Source organism: Pristis pectinata, chromosome 4, assembly GCF_009764475.1.
Source record: "Pristis pectinata isolate sPriPec2 chromosome 4, sPriPec2.1.pri, whole genome shotgun sequence".
Lineage (NCBI taxonomy): Eukaryota > Metazoa > Chordata > Chondrichthyes > Rhinopristiformes > Pristidae > Pristis > Pristis pectinata.
The window spans coordinates 90212926-90223609 of record NC_067408.1 but is presented as its reverse complement, the minus strand read 5'-3'; the positions used below and the strand labels follow the sequence as shown (position 1 = coordinate 90223609).

The window sequence follows — 10684 nt, the reverse complement described above, 5'->3', positions numbered from 1 at the left end:
AGTTGTATTTAAAAATGGTTATGATGCAATATTATTAAAATAACATGGGTGTGCTTAATGACAAAAACCTGCTCTGGAGGACTCAAATGAAGATTGCGATGGTAACCTGTAGATGACTGCTGATATGTGTGCATATGGAGATGCTTGAGGCATTGTCTTGCTGGTCCTAAGTTCTCCTCCAGCCATGCGTGTAGCTTTACATGGAGCCAGAAGCACATCTTCACCAACATGTAAATGGTGGCCAGCTCCAAGTCAAGATGGTGCAGCATCTGCTGACTGAAGTTACAGACTCCAATGCAGGACAGATAAAGCCATCAACATATGAGTGCTGTAATAGAATATCCATGCAAACTCAGACTGCTGCCATCATGGCTCTGGATTCCATTTGTGGCAGAGGCTTTGAGAATGTTGTGGCAGTTGCTATGATTGGTGAAGCCCTGTTCAGGGAAATGGCAGAGCTGAAGAATGAATCCACCCTTCAGAGAGCCGAATACATGACCTACCCTTCCTTCTAGCCTGTCTGCAATTTGCTTATGCCATGTGCAGATCCAACTGTAAGGAATCCTCTGTGGTCTAGGATCAGAGCTGACAAAGTGGTGCAGTGTCATCTTTTCCCCTTCAAAGCAACAGCCGGACTGACAGTTCCTCACCAGGTGGTATATCTGGTTATCTGAAATGGGAAAGACACAAGGGTCATGATGATAGGAGGGACAGGTGAGAGAGACATGTTTAAACAACCTGAACCTTATAAAGAGTACAGATTGTGGAACGTGGGGGTGGGGTTGGGGGGTCATATTTGAGGAGGAGGACTGAGAATGAGTGTACCATCATTCCCAGTCATCTCTAAGTATGGGGTGGGGGCAGTTTCATGATTACTGGCATCCTTTCCCCAAAATTCCTTGCCTCGCCTAGCTTCACCTCCCCAAATACAGTATCTCACACTTCTCTGGATCAAATTCTATCTGCCCAACTGACCAGATCATCAATAGCTCCCTGCAGTCTAAAACGTTCCTCCTGTCAACTGTATGAACAATTTATGAATCATTTACACTTTTCTTTATCATACCACCCACAGTGGTCTAAATCATTAATATTTAGTAGAAAAAGCAAACTGAGCCCTGTAGGACCCCAAAAACACACATCAACCATTAACCTTTGTTTCTTGCCTCTGAGCCAATTTTGGATCCAATTTGCTACTCTTATTTGGATCCCATGGGCTTTTATTTCTTTGACCAGCTTGCCATGTGGGATCTTGTCCTAAGCCTTGCTAAAATCCATGTAGACTATATCAAATACTGCTCTCATCAACCTTGCTTGTTACCTCTTCACAAGGTTCGCTCAACCAACCCAGAAACAACCTTCCCTTAACAAATCATGCTGACGGTGCCTGATTAACCTATACCTTCCTAAATGAAGGATAATACTATTCCTAAGAATTGATTCCAATAATTTGCCCATGCCAAAGTTAAACTAATTGGCCTGTAGTTATATAATATATCCCTTTCTCTATTTCTAAACAATGGCACAACGTAAACAGTGCTCCAATCCCCTGGTACAACTCTTGTAATCATAGAGAACTGAATGATTACAGTCAGGGCTACTGCAATTTCTAATATTTCATCTGTACCCAGATTATTTATCCACTTTCAAATATGCTAGAGCCTTTAAAAATTTATTTTACTAAGTTTGTCCCATCCAATATTTCACACTCACTCTTCTCAACTACTTCAACATCATCTCCCATTTCTGTGAAGATAGCTACAAACTATTCATTAAGAACCTTACCACATCCTCCATTCCTGCACATACGTAACTATTTTGGTTCCTAATAGGCTCTATTCTTTCTTTAGTTATCAGCTTACTCTTTCTGTACCTTTTAAACACCTTTGGATTAGCTTTGATTTTACTTTTTGTCATGCCATCTCTTTGTTTTTCTAATTTCCTTTTAATTTCATTCATACACTTCTTATAGTCTTTCAGTTTTTATACTCTATTAAGCTCTCAGTATCTCACGTAAGCTTCTCTTTTTTGCCTTATTTAACTGCCTGTGCACCTTGTCATAAAGAGGCTCTAGGTCTGAAAGAGCCTCTTTATGACATTACTTCTTTCGGAAGACTGAATACCTTGACTTTCCTTCTTAAATGCCTCCCACTGATAAGAGGCTGAACTACCTTCAAGTAACCGTTCCCAGTCTCTCTCTGCTAATAATCTGTAGGTAGTGAGTGAACCAACACAAAAGATAAACCTACTTGACTTATATAACATGAAGTTTCTCAATGCTAATCCATGGTTAGATTCATCCAAGTCTGCCCTACTTAACATTGACACTGATTCATAACTAATACATCATAATGAATAAAAGCAAAAAATGTAGATGCTGAAAACCTGAAACAAATGCAGCAAATTTTGAAACATTCCATATTTCAAGTGACATCTGTTCAGAGAAAAGACCAGTTAAAATTCTGGTGCAGACCTTTCCTTAAGGTATGTTGGTCCTTTCTTAGGGTGTTTCTTCCTTTCCTGGATTTTATCCTCAATGCATGAGGAACAACTTCTCACTTACATTTATATGAAGTCACTGACTCATACAACTATCCTTTCTTCTACTCCACTTCCAGTAAGGTTTCTATTCCATTGTCCCAGTTTCCCTATCTCTATCACGTTCACCAAGATGATACTTCTTTCCAAATTAGAGCTTCTTTCATGTCTTTCTTTTTCTTCAGCTAAGCATTTCCCTCCACTGAGATGGACAGGGACCTCAACCAACTGATTTCCTCTCTGATTCTTTCTCCCACCAACCAGCCCACATCCAGGTGGTCTCCTTGTCCTCACCTTCCATCTTACCAACTTCATCATTTGAAGTATCAAAACTCCTGTTATTTCTGCCACATGATCTCATCATGAAACATACTTTTCCCTTTTCTTCGCATTCTACTTTTTGAAGAGAATGCTTCTTGTACAACACACTGCTACATTCCCCCCCCCCCCCCACCTCTGTCAACTGTTCTCCTTCCCCAGGCATCTCCCCAAACCAGAATCAGACCATCACCCAATGAATTGAAAGCAGGCCATGGCAATTGACTGGCAAACAGCAAACATGATGTCATACAAACAAACTCAATTTACTCTTAAAATAGAGTGCTTTAACAGAAGAGGAAACAGAAACCAGAGGGAATGCTCTTGATAAAAGCAGGGTAATCTCCAGGAAAATGCAAAGAGTAGATGATAGATACATATAAATTATATGCATAAAGTCAATCTCAGCTGCTTACACCAGTATGGTCTCCAGGTGTAGGAGAATTATTCAATCACCTTCATCTAGTATTGTTACTATAAGCAGTCCACAAGAGAAGGAGATGCAATACATGTCCATTGAATTCTTCCAACAGTACTGGCAACTTATATTTATTTCTGCCAGCCTATATTTGCAACATTGATTATACTCAATTATTCTCAATCACACTTACATTCTTCAATACCAAGCCACTAATATATGCAAACACAAGTTCTCTCATTTTCATCACATCACAGTTGGAATTATCAATGTCAACTTCCAACTATGCCTATCCAAGACTTGCCTCACAATTCATGACTGAATACGAAGTAATTTCATTTAACAGAAGATGACATGAATACATGTATAGATTTTCTGAATTGAAAAATTTGAATCACATTGAAGCTTGAATAAAGTAGAAAAGCTGGATTCAACACAAATCTGAGCAGTAGTGGGAAATTTTAATCTGTTTCAGTTGATCAATTACTGGTGGCCAAATACAAACAATTTTAATGTATTTATCTCTTTGAAAAATACTCTTTGGAATACCATTTTTGGATTTCTGGATAATGTTGTTTTGTTTGGATTGTCAAGCAGGGGAATCCCAGATTTGGTCCCTTGTTTCTTCCAAAGTAATAAACTTAAGCATTGGTGCATGTGAAGTTAAGCCAAATTATGAATTTTCACCAAAAGCAAAGGAAGATTGGGATATTCTTTATTAGCAAAGTTAAGCTTTGGTATGTTACATAACATCAGTCATGAAAATTAATGAGATTATCAGTCTGAAGAGCTAGAGAAAAAGGTCAAAATATTTTTATTTGAATAAAACTGACCTTCTGGATCTTTAGTGAAAGTATATCAATCTTCTAATGTTTCATTTATGGGCTGCCATTCCCCTAAAGAAATAGCAAGTATGATATTCCCAATAATTTTTGTAGTCTCAATGTTCTGGAAAAGTTTGTGTCAGTTACCTATCAGTCTACCAATGAGCATGCAAATGTACTTTTTTTTAGCAGTGTAGGAGATGTGCAGATTGTTTGTCTTAAACATCTGATGATTAAACCATGGATAGATATTCACATTCCCATTCAAATATAGGAACTCATGCTGGAATTCTAAGGATACTTATTTACCAGCCATCAGTTACTGAAGTCAGCTTTCTAATTCAGCTTCATAAATAATGAAGTTAAAGACTTCCAAAACTAGAGCCCAAACTGCTAAACAAAAATCATCATATTGCAACACTTTCAACAGGTGTATGTAATGTTAATGAGCTCTTCCATTAAGCAGAAGAGCTGTTTTTCTGTGATTATACTGAAGAACTAGGGGAATTAACATTACACATTTTAGAAATGAATTATCTAGGTTGCACTGAGATGAAACCCACCTAATTTCCCTCTATTTACCTCTTCAGTATAAGCTATACCAACAAAAAAGATGAATAGCTGCTGCTCTCTGCAGTTTTTTTTCATTTTTGTGCAAGTTTTGCTTACTTTTGACACACTTTGTTACTCATTTTAGTCTGGGACTTTCACTTAACTTTTATTTGCAAATCTTTGAAACTAATTTCAGAAATTGCCAACTTCTGTATTGTTATGGTGATGATAGATACCGTTACATGATCATGTGATAAAGTCCACATATTCTGATTGGGTCATAGTAAACGACAATATATTGACGAATACACATCGTTAAATGACTACTGTTCATGATGACATCCAGATTTAAGACTAGTCGCTCATTTCATTCCATGGATTTAAGTTTGCATGCATACAAATTTCAAAATTAATAGAATCAAATAAAGAATATTAAAAATATCTCTATAAGTAAAAAGGGTATCTAAGATATCACATACATAAACTGGATATATGGAAAAGTGGATAGAGAGTTAATAAGAGTGTGTAAATGTAGATAAGAACGGACGGAGTAAAGTAGGTTATAACGAATGCTAACGGTATAAATGTGGATATGGTGGCGATGAGAATATTGATGTACCGTGGCATGAATTAAAAATAAAAACAGAAAATATACTATTTTCGAAAAAGACGCGAGGAAAAACGAAGGTGTTGATAAATTAAACGTGCTTAAAGTTGAGCTGGGTTATCACATACAGCAGGTAAAAATGGTCAGCTTTTGCAATAATGAGGAATTACATTCGGCCTGATTTTGTTGTTAATGAACTGTATACTTGATTAGGGCCCATATGGTACTATGATTGTGATCCCAGAGAGAATTATTCGAGCATAAAAATATAATGCCAACATTTTTAATAGTGAAAGATGATTGTTAAATGGATGTAGAACCGAATGGAGTGAGAGATGAGACTGCGTTCTCTGACTTTTTGTTATGATATAAGTTTCATAATGTATTCAAACATTCATTGACTTAATTCCTACCATGACGCGGTAAAAGTCTAATTATATGCGCAATATGATGCGTTATGTCTAAATTTCCAGTGCATTGAATGCTATTGCATTATGAAAACGTGTGTACTTGGGTGTACGATACCTGAAACACAAATCCTCACTGAATTGTTAGAAATAGATGCGAGTTTGATAGCACGGAGCAATACATGTAAATGCCAGTTGGATTTACTGATTCTTCCAATACAAACCGGATCTGGTTGTTGCTAGTGCAATAAGATCCACTATTACATTTAAAATTGCCACAAGAATGAGTGAAACTGATTTATGAGATGTGCGTTTGTATAACACCATATGTTATCTACTCTGGGCTTATTTAAATGTGTAATATCAGGAGAGTAGCACCAAGTATTATATTTAAATCTTAGCTGGATTATTGCGAATTTGTTTATGTTTGTAGAATAACATCAATGCATTATTGTTAGACTTCATTTGATTGAATAATACAACAGATGGGATACGAATTTGTTTATCTGTAATAACACCATGCCGAATATTTAAGTGTTCATTGGATTAGAAGATTTTATTGATGTGATATGGTTGTATTATGCAGACATTTCTCGAAGTATGGATTACATTTTAGTCCCGATTGGATTCTTTAGTAGTGCGCCTGTGATATGCTATTTGTTTTATTTGACTATATTATGGCACAGTGGATTGTATTTCAAAATGGATTGGCATCTGTGATATTGTATTTGTGATATGAATCTGTTGAATGTGCTTGCTCTGTGAATATTCTCGGCTTGTGACAGATGTCGGATCCCATTAGGTGACTCCTAGGGAGATTTCTCTCCAATCGGAGGCTCCATTAAAAGAGGATTTAGTTCCAGCCCGGCCCCCGAGCCTGGCCAAGCCCTTCTCTCATCTCCATCTCCACTAAGATCAGACAGGACCATCAGAGTGAGAGAGAGAGAGAGAGAGAGAGAGAGAGGGAGAGAAACAGCCCTTATCGCTACGATCAGAGACCGTGAGGACATTTTTTTATATCAAACTCTTATCGCTGCGATCAGAGACTCGAACGACATTTTATCAAACTCCTGCCACTGGGAACAAGGATTCAAAGGGCATTTTATTAAATTCCTGTCCCTCCCATCAGAGATTTGAACCGACAGAAAATGCCAGGATCTGCAGGGTTGATGTGTGGATAAAGGACGAAGATACGATCTCCAGGAAAAATTACCAGTCATTGGAATCCAGTTTTTTTTTTAAAGTCCATTTTGCTCCATTCCATTGGATCGTCACGTTTCCTCGTTTGTTGGTAAGACTATTTTCTCTGTAACCTTTGGTCTGGAGATACAGAAATTAATTATTTCGGGAACATTAAAATATTCTCAGCAAAAATAATTTCAGCGGTTGTCTGCTATTTGCGAGAAAAGGAAGTAAACAATTATAGCGTGTGCAGAAATAGAAACGTGAACTTCTTAAAACATTGATTAACTTTACTAGAAATAACGTTGCTGTAATCAGATTAACATTGTAGTGTAATTTGTAAGTATTTATTCACACTAACGGGAAGCCTGTATTTCCGTTCGTTCGTTTTATTTTCCTATCAGTTTGCCTTAGTTCTGACTATCTATCCTAAGGCATTCAGAAATGTTCAAGAAAAATGTTTCTATTTCAAATAATATCTGCATCTTTCCTTTATTAGTAATCTCTCGTTGTTGATTTAGTTTTTGTGCATCTTGAGCTTTTGCTACTAGTTTCTGTTCAAATACTGTTGGTTGATTCCACTGAAGCCCTTCTCTTTTGTGTCTCGGCAGAGCGGAATTTTAGTTCACATATTCATTTTCTCTTTGCTCGCATTATACACAATATATTTGTATTAATTCATGTGCAACAACAATCGAATACTGGCGCAGTTTATGTTCTGCCTGTGCCTCACAGTGTTAATATTTTAGTCGATTATCTTTTCTTCTCTCCTTCTGGCCCAGTTTACTTTAGTCTTGATGCACATTGTGTGTATGTATGTGTGTGTGCGTGTGTGTGTGTCTGGGTGTGAGGATGTCCCTGCAGTCTGCTTTTCCGGGTGACAGATGGTGCCTGAGTCTGTCTCTCCTTTCACCCCGGCTCGGTTCCAAATGAAATAATAATAAATTAATATTCTACACGGGCAAACATCGATTACTGCTGGTCACATCTCAGGAATACTGCGAACAAAGCCTTTGTCTTAATCTGCTAGAAGGTTTTCTAATAAACTCATTTAATATCCATTACAAATACAACATCCTGCAGGCCTTGAGTAATAACCATACAGGCAGGAATCAATAGCCCTAGAAATATAAACAGCTGTAAACTCAGATTAGATTGATACAGCTAAAGATACATTAAACTAGCCAGAGATAGAAAGATAGACAGACAGATATAGATAGAGATAGAGATTAGATAGAAAAAAGAAATAAAGACAGAAAGATAAAGATAATAAAGAAAGATACAAAGGAACGTAGATAGAAATATAGGTAGAAAGGAAGAAAGAAAGGGGAAGAAGTGCAACCTGGATTCGACGATTGTTCGATATTACAAGTGAATACAAAGAAACAAATAAAGCAGATTGATAATATCAGTTAAGTAAAAAGCAAAATAAAGCCTAATTTCCTATCATCAAACACACAGAGCGAAGCAGACAAATGAAATTCAGATATTAAGTTGACAAACTTAATGATTTTTTTTCAATCTTATATTTTTATTCGGAATTCAGACATTTAATTGTATCCTTCTGTTGCCTTTTGTTTTCGTTTGTTTCATCTATTCAAGTAAATATTCCAGTTCCTCACTATTATGATAACTTTTTCTTTATATGTAAGAGTTTTGTTTATTGCTTAGATAGCCTCGTCTGATTTATAATTCAATGTCTTTCTATTTGTGTGGATTGGTATAAATGATTGCTTTACTTTGAACAGTATTCATTTCAGTTTTATTTCGTTATTGTTACGGTTGGACTTTCTTTTCTTCTTTGGAGATAATTACTGTGGTAAATATCAAGCTTCTTTCCCCCTCTCTGCATCTTCAGGTTTTCGTGTTCATATTGCAGTTCCGATCGTGTTTCCCCAGGATGTTGAACTCGGATCAAACTGACCTGGACCTGAACCCCAGCTCTTCCGAGAGCGAGTCGGTCCTGTCGGATGCTCGTGGAGGTTGCGTGCGAGACAAGCCGGATGACGCCGATGGCAAGCGAGGGGTCCAGCAGACACTGAGCCGGGAGGAGAAACGCCGCCGGCGGAGAGCCACTGCCAAGTACCGCACGGCCCACGCAACCCGGGAGCGCATTAGGGTAGAGGCCTTCAATGTGGCGTTCGCAGAACTTCGCAAACTGCTGCCAACTCTGCCTCCCGACAAAAAGCTCTCCAAAATCGAAATCCTTCGCCTGGCCATCTGTTACATTTCCTACCTGAATCATGTCTTGGATGTCTAGGCAGCGAGGAAGGGAGAGAGAGAGAGAGAGAGAGAGAGAAACAGTGGAGAACGGAATGGGAAAAGTAAAGTTTGTGGATTTAAAACTGAAAATAAAAATATGTTTGAGGAGGTTGTCAAGTGCCACCGTTTCCAAAACAAATGGAACTTTAAACTCTGTTTGTGACCTTAAAGTGTGTTAGTGGGTGCGGTATATTTATATTTAATTTTATTTTTTATAAATGTGCGTATTGATAATTAGTATATTTCTATTTTATTTTTATTTATTTTTTATATAAACGTGTGTCAGTTGTTATTTTTGTGCCATCTGTTCGCAGTCGAGTGTTTACACTTTCTGTTGGAGAGCTGTAAGTTGTTACTTCTTTCTCGCCGTGCTTGGTTGCTGTTTCGAAAGCGGTGATGTTTTTGCCTCCCATATCGCACTTGTTTCTGAAGGTAGAGCTTTTACGTTTGTCTTATTTCCACCCTCCCTCGTATTTAAATATTTGGTGCAATGAGTTTATTGTTGTTTCTAGGAGAGTCGAGCACTCGCACTTCATGCTTTTATTTCATTTAAATGGTTTAAGGTCCGTGGCAGTTGCTGTTGTACAAAAATGTTTATTTTTTTGGTAGAATGTGTCGCAGTTTTGAACACGGTAAACAAAGGAGGAGAATTCCCAGATTGTGCAGCAACTCCCAGGAGTTTATTCCCTGGATTAGCATATCCCTTAAAACATTTACGAAATAATCTGGGCCAATCTTCTCCTATTGAATTGAACCAAAAACTGAATTTCTAATAACTGCCCCGGTCTCTGGTTAGCACCCCTGAAGTGCGCGGATTTTGTAAAAAACAAAAAACAAACAAAAAAAAAGGACATATCAAACTGACATCCAAAGATTCTCGTCTTTTCAGGGTTTCTAAATGTGTTTTTTGCCTAGTTCAGAATATTTTGTGGTTGAAATAACGAGCTGGTTTCTATAAGGTAGTTTTCATATCTATTCCTGAATGGTGCCGTTTGGCAATAAAAATATTAAAAGTGCAGTCTGTCTTTTCATTATCTAATCTCTGGAATATTCATCCTGCCTTTCACCACAATGTGAAATTTCTGTCAATAATCCATTTTGAAATTCCATCAGTTTGACTATTTATGATACAACCGTTAGAAACAATTATAAAGTGACATATTGCAAGGGAGTGTTCAAAGTGGTTTAACAGAAGTCCATCTCTATAACCAGATACAACATTTGAAACTTTTTTATAAATCCTCGTGATCTTCGGGCGTGTTGTGAATAAAACGCGTCAGGTTTTGGTTAGTGTGTGTGTGGGAGAGGTTTATTTTTTAAAATTCCGTCATATTTCCCCAGGGACGAAAGAGTGCGCTCAATTATCCAGCTATGATGTACCGGAGAGAGGGAGAGAGAGAGAGGGGGGATTGAGAGCTGTGACTTCTCAGTTTGGAAAGTGTGCAATAATGATCTGTGCTGTTTTAATTTATTAACGTTGGTATGATGTTTCCAGCTTTCAATCAGAGCTCGCGGGAACAATGCCTCAAAAATAATAAGCTTTAGAAAAAAAAACTTTGCATAACCGTTCGTCTGC

General features: G+C 37.5%; 1 protein-coding gene across 1 annotated transcript; it reads left to right on the top strand.

The window, feature by feature from the left end:
- Positions 1 to 6642: 6642 nt before the first annotated feature.
- Positions 6643 to 10106, top strand: nhlh2 (nescient helix loop helix 2). Its single transcript, XM_052014573.1, has 2 exons — positions 6643 to 6955; positions 8705 to 10106. The coding sequence occupies exon 2, from the start codon at positions 8747 to 8749 to the stop codon at positions 9104 to 9106; it is 360 nt and encodes a 119-aa protein (XP_051870533.1). The 5' UTR covers positions 6643 to 6955; positions 8705 to 8746; the 3' UTR covers positions 9107 to 10106.
- The last annotated feature ends 578 nt before the right edge of the window (positions 10107 to 10684 follow it).